Source organism: Leiobunum rupestre, chromosome 4 (genome assembly GCF_980474605.1).
Source record: "Leiobunum rupestre chromosome 4, qqLeiRupe1.1.hap1, whole genome shotgun sequence".
NCBI classification, from domain to species: Eukaryota; Metazoa; Arthropoda; class Arachnida; order Opiliones; family Sclerosomatidae; genus Leiobunum; species Leiobunum rupestre.
Window position 1 is genome coordinate 22,949,402 of NC_143387.1, and position 15,120 is coordinate 22,964,521.

A 15,120-nucleotide genomic window follows, 5' to 3' on the forward strand; every position below is an offset into this window, starting at 1 on the left:
ATTAGTTATTTCCCTCGCATTGAAGATGAGCCATTTTTCAAACTTTCGCCGTTTTTTGTTGTACGCTTAGAGGAGAAAGGGGGGAAATACCGTTAGCCCTTAAAAAGCGTGTCATTATTGATTACGCATTAAGTCTCTTTTTTCCTCAAAGAAAAAGAATTCTAGAATGAAACGCGTCATTTCTTGAAAAGAAAATTCGGTTTTTTGAAGAAGTTTTCGCGCGGGGAATCGTGAGTATCGAATTATAAATGCCCATAATGTTTACCTCGGTGCTTCATTATTAATGTTTAGATGTTTGTGTGTGAATCTGGAAAGTGGGCTGATTGTGTCATTATAACGCATTCTTCCCTTATCCTCGCGATGTTTATTACCGTGTATTACGATTTCATTACGTTCTTCGAATATTCTAGAGCGCATTTCCCCCCCGAGAGAGCTTGCGCAATATCGTTTTTCCACTTTTCATATACATGTATAGAGAACGCGATTTCATCTTATATTCAAATTAAATGTACAAACGGAAATTTGCTATTTTCTTAAGACTACGTATATTGCATATTGAGGTTACGTTTCAAATTTTAATTTTATTCTTCATTTTACGATAGATACTTTAACATTTTGCTGATTAAAGTCTCTTTTGCCCCAATATTGAGCGTAGACTTAAAATTGTAATAAACGCAAATTAGCGTATTAAAGCTGGAGCGTTATTTCGGCAAAAATAAATCCCAATTTTTCTACCTTAAATTTCATTTTTTTAACCAGTTTTTGGGTGATAGCTAGTACTACGACTAGTATTTACTATTTTATTTTTAATTAAAAAAATGCAGTACATTCCAAATACTTTGTAGACCTTGGCCGCTGTTAACACTAACATCGCGCCTAGTGGCGTAGCCAAAATTCTTCAATGGAGGGTTTAAACTATGTAGAGTACCTTAGAAGGGTCGAGAAGGGGGTAAAATTTTAGTACAACCAAAGTTACGCCCAAGGGGGGGGGATGGACACGGTAACCCTCCCCTTGTCTACGCCACTGATCGCGCCTCATAATTCAGCCAGCGGGTTCCAACTGCGACTGAGATTTCTTCGTGGCTTTTTTGATCTGGTTTAAATGAACTGTCAAAGACCTTTCCTATCATTTCGTTATAAAACAAGGCCCGAATTTATTTGACCTTCTGGTGATCTCTCGCCTTTCTTGATATTGCATATGGCGCTCGCGAGGAAGGGAGGTCCGCCACTCGTGATAAGCGGAAAACGTTTTCCCATTTCGTCTCAACAGGCGGTATAATACCGTTATCGTATCAAACCCGAAAAAGTCTTTTTCTTTTCAAATCCTTCGTTCGCTCGAGTGAAATGCGAAAATATTTGAATCGAAATCTCTTTTGGCCGTTCAGTTGCCAGTGAACTCGAAATTGGCTTTGCTTCGTTTCGATCGGGGAAACGTCCAAATCGGCGCACCCTCCGCTTCCATCGAGACCTCGTTCTATTTTTCGTAGAAATTCTTATATTTTTATACACCGCAATTGTAATTAATTCTTAGAATCTTTTTTAAACATTACAGTGATAACAATTCTGTAAACAGCGCGGGTGCCATGATTTTAAGAGGCGTAGTCTCCTCTCTTTTTCTATTAAAATGGGGGCCCCATTTTAAACTTTCACACATTTTACATATTGACTTCCGGTGGATTTCACTGGGTCCCTTAAAATTGATTTGTAAAATGAAAAGTAGGCTATAGACTGCGTAGTTTCCCCTTGGTGCCGCCACTGTCTGTAAACTGTCTATTTACGTGAAACACAGTCAAACACTGTGTCGCTGTTTTTGATCAGCGACCAAGCGCCGTGTAGAGAGTGGACACAATCCCCGGGGCCCCAAGGAAAAGGGCCCAGAAGCAGATTTCTTAAGGGTCCTGTACAATAGAGGCCCATTGCCTCCTTGTTCTTCATCAGCGCCTTTCCCCTTGGAGATTTCAGTTGGAAGGGCCTGCTATGACATAATTGGCCGGGGTCAGAAATGTGTCTACACGGTCCTTCTACTCAATTTTTTTACCTTTTGTCTCAGGGTGGATTAAAATTTGTAATATATTTTAGTTTCCCGAATTCACGTGCTTAGATAGTTTTAATTTTCGTACATTTCACTTTCATTATCCGCCTTCCTTAAAACAATTTTATTTTAACCTTTTCGTAATTATCATTATAAAACAAACGCTTTGAAAACTACCATTCTAGATTTGTTTAGATTATCGGTTGCTTGTTTCTAATCAAAATAAATGACAATGCTGGCCATATTAATAAACAATAAATAATTGTTTTTAATTTAAAATTAAGCGCGTAACCCCTAGTAATATGGATCATCGCGTTTTCAATGGGTTTTATATTTAGAAAAGAACATCTTTGATTAATGACAAAATGTTCATATTTTTTTAATAAATGGGTTACAAATTTTAGCTGGATAACTCCCACAATTTCTGACTCGAAAAAGAAAGGGAAAATGAAAAAAAAAATCGTGGTAAACCCATTTTTTACATCTGTGCTCTGGGAGAAGAACATTTTTTCCGTTCTGCAGGTGCAGTGGGCGACGTACTAATTTGTAGTTCCATAAAAGGTCGTCCGAAGGTGGTCACGATTAGGAAAGGGTCAAAGAGTTCTCTCTGTTCCATGCACGTATTCCATGCACCCCCCAAACAACCAGTTAAAATAATCAGTTAAGTCCATTTAAGTTCTATAATATATCGAACATTTTAATTTTGCGAAGATTCAAACAATTTACAGGAATTTCATTTGCACTCCATTTTTTAAAATATCTCTTTGGGTGGAATCTCTAGTAAAGTAATTACGCACTCAATTTAAAGCTTGATTTTATTACCAAAAGTAAACGTAAAATTTTGGGAGAGTGTAAAATTTTATTTTTATATTTCAGAATAAAAAATAAATAAAAAAAAATTATAAAATAATGTTTTAGTAATTCAAGACTAATCAAAATTGTATTTAAAATATTTTTCTAATAATTATTTATATACAACAAGTTAAATGTTTTGTAAAAAAAATTGAATGTCCACCATAAAAATGACGTAATTGTCAAGCTCATTACTGATGCAAAGCGTTACCAACGTCAAAATGTTTTCGGTTGTCGCTTGACGGCGAACAATAAGCTCGAGATTTAGGCCAAGTTCTTACAAAAAATGCGCGAGTCTAATTGATTAGATATTTAAATTATTTTTAAGGAAAAACTAATGAAAACCAATTTGAAGCATTGCCTACTACACTTACTTTATTCAATTGTGTTAGTAAAATACAACAATTTAACTCGCTCTAGATTCGAGTTTTAATATTTATAATTATAGGTATAAATATAAATTAATATCTCATAATGTTTTCTTTATTATCGGCGAATCGTCATATTCCAATTTAAATTAATTTAGTTCCATCCCTCCGATTTCGTTCTCAATTCTCAAACGAAAACACACCTGGAAATATTAATAAAAATTAATTTAATGTTTGTGTCGTTTCGAAATGAATAGCATTTTAATTACAGAGGGTAAATATTGTACGACGGTTATCTTGGCTCACTAATGACGATACTTCTATTAAATCAGCGCGCTCGTTTTTGGATAATTGTTTTCGAACGACTCTTAAAAACGCGCGGTTTTTGTCTCGGCCAATTTGCGGCGTAAGATATAAATTTCCATTATACGAACTTACATTTCATGTTTTTTTCAGCCTTACGCCTTTATAAATAACGTGCTACCCGCTCCGAAAGGTCTGATATATTTTTTTCAACGGGTTTGACTGTCTGTTTAGCGTCTAAATTTACTGCTCATTACAGGTATCCATAATTCTTTCCCTCTATATACTATTTTTGCCTCGAAAAAATGACGCTCCGTCCGTGAGAGGGTAGGCCAGGGCTCGCGAGAAATTTTTTCTTTATTTATTTAATTCTCATTTCGTCGATGTTATAAATTTCCAATTTGAAAAGGCTCACGCCCTTGAACGTGCTCTAAATTTTTTCTTTTTTTTTCTACCATACATATAAATCAGTTTCTGATAGAATCTCACATCGCGCATCGGCAGTAAAGATAGACCTTACATTAAACATAAGTAAAGCAAAATTATAACCGCACCATAACATAATAGTAATTTTATTTTTGTAATATCTTGGGAGAGGTACTTGAAAAATTGTTAGGTTTTAAACTATTTTATACGATAGATACGTAGGGTGTCTTTTAATTACTATTTCAATGCCGATAGAATTGTCCTTGTTCAAGTTTAATTTATATATTTGGTTGGTAATAATACGGAGGAGTCGCTATAGGCAACCTTTGTATAAAGCCTAGATCCTAAATATCGCGGAATAATAACGCTCAAGAGCCATTTCATTTCGTAATAAAAATTTATATTTACGCTCGAAAACATTATTGGAAGTCATAAACGCGCCGGAAAGCGGCACCATTATGTCCGTTAAAAATAGCCATCGTCCATAAAACGAATCAATAGGCATTGAGAAGGTAAACCGGCTTGTTTCGCAATTTATAACCTGGCAAAATGGTACGCTCTCAGACTCGGAGTAGTATTTAAGCAAACTTCACTTGTACGAAAGCGGCCGCGATGAAAACGGTTCCCCGCGAAGAGAATGCTTCTTTGTTCCACGCGTAGACCGATAAAAATTTCCTCCTTACGCGCAACAAAGGATTAAAAATCGTAACTTATCTCTCTCTTTCTCTTCCCGCCCCAGCTAGTGCTGCCCTCTGTGAAGCACCTTTTTGACTACTCAATTCCGCGTAACAATCATATAGGTGTCATAAAAAAGGTGCCATTCCAGGCTTTTACGTCTTTCTTATTCCGAGGCCGTAGAATTTGACGTCTCTATTCGGGTAAACGTTGTTCAAAACCTCTCCAAAAATGAAAATACATTTAGAACATGACCCGGTAGCTAGCATATCCGCGCGGCGTCTATAGGCCCAAACACGCTACCCCGAGAGCCGAGTCCGCGTACGTTACGTACGACTCAATAAGCGCTTAAGTGTCGAAAAATAATGTATTGTTGAACTCTTCGCTGAAAAGATCGTGGAAGAAAATCGTAGCGCAAACTATATTCTGATTTATACACGGGCCATCATTGATAACAATAGCTCAAGTATTTCCCTTTTGCTGATCGTAAATTTAAATGAACGGCCCGCTCGCTTAAAGCCAATTCATTTGCGCGGTCCATTTAACGTGGTTGAATATATTCGCAGTTTAGACTTTCGCGGATATAATATACGGTAGCCGTTTCGCTGCCGAGGTGATAAATTTCACATTGAATACCGATTCCAATGAGAGGCGGCAGGAGGATGTTTTTACGAAATGCGCGCTCTTTTGTGCCAGTCCATTTAAGGGATTTTTAATATTTAACTCTATTGTGATTCCGTTGTGGCTACCGAAGTTGTTGCCGAAGTACCTATACAATATGCCTTACCGCTCTAGGCTATTATTCGAAGCGTTATACGCTTCGCTGTGAGCGAAACGAATAGTGATAAATCGGTTCGCTCTACAAATCGGACTTGATTAAATTACCGACTAACTTCTTAGATAAATTAAATTGGTATAATGGAATGTAAATTTTCATTTCGAATACCGTAAGAAGGTTGTTGACTCATTTTGCGAGCTCTTAATCTGACTTTCGCGTTATAAGACTCTTACCTTTTGTAGGCTGTTTGCTGTAATTTCGAAGTATTATTTGTTAGTAATCGTTTCAAAGTTGAGAAGTTTTACATTTTAGCTCTCATTGAAATACTGGTTACGCGAGTATACAACATCAAGGATTGAATGCGCCGTTTCGTTGGCAATGGAGCTTAATTCGTAAACAAATCCAAATTGAAAGAGCTATTCAATATATTTTCGGAACAAAGGACTGAAAGATGTTCAAACTTTCATTACGCTAATTTAATAAATCGCAAAATAGAAATAGTTTCAAGCGCAGCGTTTTAATTCTTCATTGAACAACCCACGTTGAGGTTTCTTAAAAATGGTTTATTACGGTATAAATAATAAGAGTCCCAGTTTGGATAACAACCCTTTTTTCGTTATTTCTTTAGTCTTTCTTTGGTCGGACGTATAACAACTTGACGGCTCTGGGAGATTGCAAGAACGGTGGACAGTGCGTCATCAATAAAAAGAACAGGACATCCTGCAAGAGTTGCCGGCTCAAGAAGTGCCTGATGGTCGGAATGTCCAAAAGCGGTGAGTTCGCTGTACACGTGGCCATTGGCGCTGTAGCGTGGCATTGGCGTAGATGGCTGCTCGCTAAAAGGGGCGACGCCTCTCTGTCTTTCTTTCCGCCTTTAAACATCTCATTAGAAATGAGTCTGCGCTGGTGAATTTATGGGAATGAGGTCGAACCCATATTGACCCTGACGCGTATCTTGTTAACTCGCCATTTTGCCTTTCCTTCCTTTTTCTTCCCCCGCAAGCTTGACGAGTTTGCGGATAAATCGCGTGGTTGCCACTCATTATATCCAGCTATTTTGTTATTATTTTATTTTCCAATTTCGGCCCATTTATAAATTTCTTCATTGCCGGCTGGCGTGGGAAGTTCCCGCGTGACCAATAACAAAGATGATGCTGTTTTATATATTTTTATCATATTATTATTAAGAACTGACAAACGTGGGTTTTCAACGGCTCTTTTCGTGTTAAACAGCTCGGTAAATGGAACAAAAATATAACTAGTTTCTGACATTTAACAAACTAATTCTACGCTGTCACTTACGCTGTATACATTTTATTTAACGCAATAACGGAAAATATAACTTGGAAGTATACCTAATTATAAAATCGCAGCTCGTTCTGAGTTTTCAGGGTTTGTATTGCTCAACGACTGTTTATTTCTTAGACACATCATGACTTAGGCCTAAGGTATGTGCCTTGGGTATTAGCCTAGCTGATTATTTAAAAAAGAAGAAGTCTGATTTATTTTTTCATACTTCAGTACATAAGGCAGTGTGAAAAAAATTTTAAAAGATTGAATTTAAAATAAATTTTTGCAAAATCATTTGACGTACGTTTAGAAAATCGAGGTCTTAAAAATATTAAAATGAAGTAAAAAAGGATAATTTTAACGAGGAAAAATAATTCCAAAGCCAACTAGTCACCCTTCTAAAACTATACTTCGAATCTATTTTTCAAACATCAATAACCAGCAACCCCGCAGTCCATAGCTTTCCGTCGTATGTCCGATGCCGAGATTATCCACGAAATCAGAAGGAAGAGTGAAATAGAGGATTAACATATTTCGAATAGTGCTAGCTTTACAGTCTTAGACATCCGGAAAGTTATTTGTGGTCATTGACCAAACAATATATGGCCCAATAAAGAAAATCGACCTTTAAATCTAGTGACAAATAGTCACGGCAATTGCGTACCAGGAAATGAGCGCTTTTAAAAAATGGCCAATTTATTTAAGCAGCATTTCGTGCTTACGTAACTCTTCTGGGGAGCCATTTTTCAACGCGTTGAAATAAATTAGTCTACGCGCGAGAATAGAAGAGATAGAGAGAGAGAGAGAGCAACGTATCTTCTTTTTAACCAAAACTCATACAAAGCAATTCCTTTTATCGAGGAAACATTGTAATTACGTAGTCGTCGCCATATATGACAACTTAATATTTTGGTCCACAAGAAAACGAACAAATTTACGAATGTATAAGAAGACCAAATTGAGTAAATTTTGTTTTGAGAAAAAATTATCTCGTTCGTTCTCTGTATGGATAATGTCTTCTTGAGTTACGTTGCAACGTAGAATCTTTGAGGTGATGAGGACTTTGGCGAAGTTGAACCGTGGCGAGTGCCAATGTATTTGCCTTCAATGTTTGCGAAAGAACAGTTCCGGACTTCGGAGTAGGCACGAGCGATCTTGTAATAAAAAAATTACAATTTATTAGATTCGTAAATTAATTTTTGGCTCGGAGCGAAGCGTGTAATTCATCCGTCGCTGGAAAGATATGACATAGCAGCTCTTCTCCGGTTTTGAGAATCTTACACTTTTCAATCCGTTGTTTATGGATGAGATTTCCCAACAGTTGGAAACGTTAGTCTAGTCGTGCAATTGCGAAATACTGATACATCAGCGTTAATTTAGTAGCGTCTTTGAAATACGGGAACAAATTTATCGTTAAGTTTATTTATTTCATATTTTAATTATTTGATATTGAACACAGCGGTCATTAGATATAATAAACATTGCGTTGCTCAAAATTCCACAAATCAGGCTTTAATACAATAAGTGGTCACTTTGACAACTTCTTCTGCCAGCTGGCACCAGTCGTATTTTTTGTTCCACACTGGCCGGCGAATTTAAATACTGAAGTAGTTTGTGATTTCTGGTTTAACGAGTAAATTTTATTTGCAAACGATATCTTCATGGATATATAATTGATACGTTTAAACTTAGAGCAAAATTACTGAGCATATGATGAATACGTTTCATATACTTACGGAAACTAGAATTTGTATACCTTCTCGAGCGTTCTTTATCTCTTCCACTCGACGTGTACAGATTTAATTCGATTTTAGATAAGTTAAAGTTAATAAAAAACACCTATGGACTATAATGCAGTTAAATTACGCGAAAAGTAGAAAAGTCCATAATAAAAAGGGAACAAAAAAGTTGAACCCTAACCAATTTATAGTAATGATAAAACTTACAAAATACTCGGACCAATAGGTCTTCGGGAATAAAATTAAAACCCGAAACTCGGACCAAATAGATTTTCGACTCCAAAACCAATTAAAATGGAATTACAATAGCCAGATTTTGCAGTGGTAGACCGGTTTCGCCCTATTTGGAGCTCATCAGTACTGCACAAGTAATCTGGTTCGCGACTAACTAAACCGAGTATTTTGATTTGTTAAGGTTTAGCTTTTTTGCCCCCTTTTTATTATGGACTTTTCAACTTCTTTGCGTAATTTAACTACAATTTTAGATAAGATTAGCGTCGGGTTGTTGCTTTCGAAAAGGTTTTTCCGTGTTTTGAGTGTTGGTATACGTTGCATTCCGGAAAGCGAAGGCAATGGGAAGTTAAATCCATCTAGTTAGTCACGGATATTCGTAGCTTTACACGAATAGGCGTGCTCGGGGTCATCGCCGGGTTAATTGAGTCAAACGCTGCAGCTTGAAACTGGCCGACGCCTATATACGCATTGCGATGTTAATAAGCCGGTTCCAGTTCGGACGCGCGCGAGTTTGAATCGCCGCGGCATGAGTGATAAGTCAAATTTCGCCCACTTTGCTCATGACGGTTGGGGTATATGTAATGAAGTAGGGTTTCGCTCACGCATCATCTTAGTTGCAGGATTTCGCGAATCTTTTGTTGAAGCCGTCCGCACGCGCTAATTAAATTACGTTGAGTTGTTGGCGGGAGGGTCTTCTTTGGCGCGGATGATTTCCATTCTGTTCTGACCCATTTGCCGAGAGAAGGAGGTATTTATTTCTGCCAGGCTAGTACCCAAGGAGGGTGGTGGCAAGCCTTTCATGCCGACAGCTCCGTACACTTACTGTAACCGCTAACTTCTGGCAGATTTTATGGAAAGGGGAAACCGAGAACTCGGGGGAAACCCCTTTAAGCAGTGGGGAAGGAGTTGTTCCGAGTTTTAATGGATCTCTCGCTGATTGACGTGCAAATTTTAATTACCATATTATTATTATTATTATTAAGGAAGTGGACGGTGTTCCTTTGAAGCCAGTTGGGAGGCTGAAACACGATTTATAAGTGTTTTTGTCCGCTTCGATCCACGATTTCAGTCGTGGAAATCTGTTCAATATACGCGTTGTAGATTTAGGTCAAGGTTCAACGCGACGGTGCCCAAATGCAAATCTCTTTGATTGTATTGGACACCGTTTGAGATATCCTAAATTTATCAGTTTAGGTAACGTACTGTCCGATCGTCCGGTGTCAATTGAAAAAAATTGTCACTTTCTTTTTTTAAACAGTCATCCATGGTCAATAAATTTGAACTCATTCACGGTTTTTTTATGTTTCCATTTATAAATTTAACGTTATTAATTGAGCAGTATGCAATTTTATAAGGCGACGCGCCAAGCTTTTCCAAATATCGACTTATTTTGGCTTTCAAAGTTGAATAAATCTTATTTAAATAAACACATTTAACTGCCAAAAACGTTTAAATGCGCCAAACCAGTTATTTTCCTTTCGGTTTCATTCTAGCCCACCAAAAAAATCATCACCCCATTATTTTAACGCGAATAGCTAAAGCGCATTTTATCCACAGAGCCGCAATCGTCAATAGGCTCAGACTAACGTGCCACTGCTGGCATGAACCACTTCACGCGGGGGCCTGGTTGGAATTGGGAGAAGGATTCAGCGTGATTATTCAAACGGTAGTGTAGGGTGCTGTTGGCTCGCGTGGCATGAAGGGCTTGCCACCACTCTCCTACGCATTATAAGCCGGCCACCTAAATTAATGGCTTTAAAAGTCGCTTGATGACTTAGGCCTAAGGTGGTGCCTTGGGTGATTAGCCTAGCCTAGCTTAGTTTTTTTTTAAATCTATAGTATAATAAAAGTGAAAATTATAGAGAATTGGTTTATATTCGATTTCCTTGATCGGGAAAACACGCACGGGGAGTCCATTCCCACCGAAAACATTTCAAGCTCGAAATAAATCCGTTATAGGCGGCTGTGTCGGCAGGGCTCTCGCTGTTGCTGTCCGAAAAAGCCGATCCCTGCCAGCCTATTTTTACGAGTTACTTGTCCCTATTCGAGCAGCGAGTGTCTATAGACTCGCGCGGGTACGCGCTCCGGGGTTAATGTATTTGTCTCAACCTCTGACACCGTGCTAACACTCCTTCGAGACATTTAAAACATCACCAGCGCGGCTCGCGGTTTCCCTTTACGACGAACGGGTGATAAAACGTTTTTATTACGCCTCAACCAAACTCTTGTAAAACCTAAGCCTTACTCATAATGTACCAGGAAAATGCAAAGATAAAAAAGCCCCTAGGGCGCGTATAGGACTAAGAACTATTTGCGGAAGGTGCCAAATGGATTTATTGGATTATCCCAACGCGTTTTCGCAATGTCTTAAAAGAACTGTAAAAACCAAATAATAAAACCGAGAGAAAAAAAAAAGAGTTCAAAGTTGATTCATGGCGTTTTTATAGAAATTTATTATTAAAGTGTACATTCGGCCATTAACCCATTTATACTAGTTCTTGCGCCTCGAAATTTTTCTTTTGAACACTGGTATTTTCTTTATCAAAATTTTCGAAAAGCTACCCTTCCCAGATTTTCTTCTCGCCTGTATACGAAGGAGCTTTTTCTCTTTGGCCGCTATTGTGCGAAACGCGCGCATTCTTCGTCGGCCGTCTCAGCTATCAAATTATACGGGACGTCCTTCGCCGCAGATCGTACCCACTTTTGCTCTTAATAAGAAATTAGTTTACACCAACTTAGCGATTCGCTGACGGGTTCCACGTATATTCTCCACCTTTTACCGCGCTTTCGAGTTAACTCGACTTCTTGTTGGCTCATCGCTCTCGTATTTCGGAATCGGGTTTAACTCGGTTTCTTTGGTTTGACCTTTATTGTATTATTTATTACGATTAAAATGTAGGAGAAGTTTTGGAAGGTTACCTTTTTCTCTCTCGGCTTTGCTTCGAATGCCGAAATCAACCTTCTTTTTCTAATGACTAGGCTGCCGAGACGAGAGAAATATCGCGCTAATGACCCTAGTGGCTTTTTAATTACTTTTCATAATTTACCACCTCTTCGTTGTAATTACCTCAAAAATTAGAACACTATCCGCTAATTTCTTTTTATATCTTTGAGAATAATGCCTCGCTCTTATCTCGCGCTCTCCTTCTAATTTTATCCTTTCACGGAGGACGACACTGTAAGAGATAATTTTAGACAGTATTACTGCTAGTTGACGAAATTAATCGCATTAAGGCTAGATTTATCTAGGCCAAAAGCGCCATGACGGCGAGCGGCGACGCAAAACTATTGTATTAGTCTTAACAGGGATTTTTTTTTGCGTCGAAGCTCACCGTTGTGGCATTTTTGGTCCAGTGAAAACTAACGCTTAATTGCTTTTTGGAAGGTTAAATAGTTTCGGAAATAGAGAGGTTTTAACGTGAAATTGGCCGTTTAAATTTTAAACTAAAGTGTTATGTGTATAAACTCGTACGCTTTTCATTTTTAAAATTTAAATCTTATTATCATATCCTTTAATCTCGGGACTCTTAAAGCTAGTATTTCGAAGTGGATTTCAATGGCAAATTATCCGATATCACTTTCCGCATAAATTTGGCTAATATGCGAATCCTAATCTCCGCCCCTTCTCATCTCAGGAGATACCGCTAACAATAAAGAATACAGAGTAAATATCTAATTAAAAACGTTCCCGCTAATTAACTTTAATTAGTAGGAGCTAAATCTTTAATAGAATTTATTATAAACTTGTATAATAAGGCGCATCTTTTCCTTTTTTAATTTTCCGCACTTAGGTTCCCGTTACGGCAGAAGATCGAACTGGTTCAAAATCCATTGTTTGATCCAGGACCAGGCAGAAATGACGAATAAGCTGGGCGAACACAATTCCACTTCTGGTCTGCTCTCGGGACTGCGAGGCCACCACGCACTCAACGGCGCCCACAGACACGACGAGAAGAGGCTCTATTACGACGGAAAGGACAGCAGCAGCAGCGCCACCTCGCCAACCGGAAGCGCTTCTTCGCCCAGCGACATTGGCGCCCCCACGCTCGTAGGGCCAACCGGGAAACCCTACAGTCTCTTCGACCCACCCAAGCTTAGCGGTCATACCAACGGTTCTCCGTACGAGTCATCGGCCAGCCCACCCTACGACCGCAAGGATACCATCGTCTTTCACCCGCTACCATTATCCCCAGTGTCTCCGTTGCATCACAACAAGTTCTTTTTCCAACATTCTCCCGCTGCTAACGGCTCTAAGAGCCTCAACGGAATGTCCAAACTCTTACACAACCATTCGTTCCATCATCCCGTTTCTAATGGAGCCTTAGCGCCGGATTTTAGCCATCACCATTCCTACAGTCATCACTTATCACGAGCCTATTCGGCCCGTTACTTATCAGTGGTTAGCCCTTTGCTGAAACCGGCCACCGATGTCCCTTCTTTCGCCATGACGTCCCTAGATTCGTGTTTTCCCAAGGCTCCAGAGCAGGAGACGCCCATGGATTTGACTATCGGTAAAAAGTCGGAGAACGCTGGTGATCGACGCGACGGACGGCACAGTGACGCGGATAGTGACGACGACGACGCCGAATATGACGTCAGGAGCGGTAGGCGTGGTCACGATGGTGAAGATGGTGACGACGAAGGAGACGATTCCGAAGGCCCAATGGAGGGCGAAATCCCCGTGGAAACTCCTTTAGATTTAACTGCCCTTAATGTCACGAGAGCTAACTGATGACATCTCTAGCAATATCCCTTAAGAGGGGATTTTCTTTTAATTAATGAGATATTTACTTGTTGGGCATTTTTATCAAGCGCACCGTGTGATTTTTCTTAACGTCCAAAAGTGTAACGTTCCTAAATACGTTATTACATTCCATTTTGATAATAACTTTTACAATATTACGATATTTTTGTAGGGTCTTTTTTGCGATATTATGATTCTAATGACAAAGTGCCACGGCAGACTTAATTTATCGGATACTTATTAACCCACCTAATCTACTTTTTGTTAATGACTTATATTCCGTTCCATTTTGGTCAAAGGGACCAAATGTATTTATCGGCGATTAGGTATACTGATGTTTTCATTATCGCCGACTTTTAATGGTCTTCCACGATGGACATATAGCCAAATTTTGGATCTTAGTTCATTTTTACATTATACGGCCAGTTTTAAACGTTACTACATTCGCCTTTAATAATCTAAAGTGATTCAAATTTTAATTCAACTTTCGTTATTGTTAAACACGAAATGTCAAATTTGATTGTCGACGTAACTTTTACTGTAAGCGAGAATTTTCTCGAAGATATTTAGAGACAATTTGAGATTTACTATAATGGAAATATTTTAGCCCGTAACTTTAATTGATAAACCAATGAGACGGTTATTTGAAGTAAAGTTCAAACCTAGTAGTTTTGTTATTTCGAAGAGTTGATTGTAAAGTCGACATGCCTTAACCACTATTTGTACAAAATATTAAGTGTGTATTTTCATAACACGCGTAATATGTCTTCTGCTCTGAATTGAAATACTTAAAATTAAAGCGTCAAAGTTTTACAAATATTTCACTTCGACGAGCTTCCATTAGTAGAATCATAATAATTGTAAATGAATATTTATTTGAAAAAAAAATGGCTTTGAGAGAACCGTGCGGAACAAGTATTTTGCTCAAATTTCCAAGAAATCTCACTTATTTTTCTACTTGTTATTTTTAGCAAAATAATCGTAAACTTTAAACCGAATTTCTATTTTATAAAAATATCTTTGGTACCTGCCATCACAATCCGTCCATTTACCCCCCCCCCCCTGAAAGTATAAAGATATTTAAATTTTGATGATATATTTTTGTCCCCAAAAATAAATTTTGTGAATAATCATTAAGTTGAACAAAGCCACAATGGTGAAAATGCTTTTTCAAAACTTACTAAAAAGTTTTGATTTATTATTATTTTTTTTTTAAGAATATCAAGTCTTTTTTATATTTGGTGCGAAATGAATTTTTTTTTGCGTTTTCGCTAGAATTAAACTCGCGTATTGGGTACAAATATCGCAGTTCGTCTTCCCTCGATCTCCAAATCGTGTTTGGGATTATCAGGGCATTATTAAAACGTTTTTTTCGTAACTACATCTATAGCTTTAGCAAACCTTGATTTTGGCGCAGAGACGGTATTTTATATCGCGACACGTGACATTATACAACCAATAAAAAGTGCCTTAATATATCTCGTTGCGGGGCTAATAAATGTTTAATGTCGTCATTACGCGGAAAGTTATTAGAGAAAAATTAACGATTTTATCCCTCTTAAAGGGAACCAATTATAAAATTCGAGAAAAGTAACGTTAATTTAAATATTGTTTTAGAAAGTGCTCTTAATTAAAATGAAAATATCACTATAGCGCTTTGACAATTATATAGCTTTTTA

At 38.0% G+C, this 15,120-nt stretch overlaps 1 protein-coding gene across 3 annotated transcripts in view; it reads left to right on the top strand.

Moving 5' to 3' along the window:
* Positions 1-13,796, top strand: part of LOC149947186 (uncharacterized) — a 38,924-nt gene extending 25,128 nt beyond the window's left edge. The window contains exons 1-3 of one of the 3 annotated variants that reach the window (XM_090172124.1): positions 3,700-3,814; positions 6,063-6,207; positions 12,489-13,796. In XM_090172124.1, coding sequence (XP_090028250.1) covers positions 6,186-6,207; positions 12,489-13,429 — 963 coding nt within the window. In that variant the 5' untranslated portion in view covers positions 3,700-3,814; positions 6,063-6,185 and the 3' untranslated portion in view covers positions 13,430-13,796. Of the gene's footprint in view, positions 1-3,699; positions 3,815-5,054; positions 5,123-6,062; positions 6,208-12,488 lie in introns of those variants that run through there. The other 2 variants (XM_090172125.1, XM_090172123.1) reach the window with 2 other exon arrangements.
* The last annotated feature ends 1,324 nt before the right edge of the window (positions 13,797-15,120 follow it).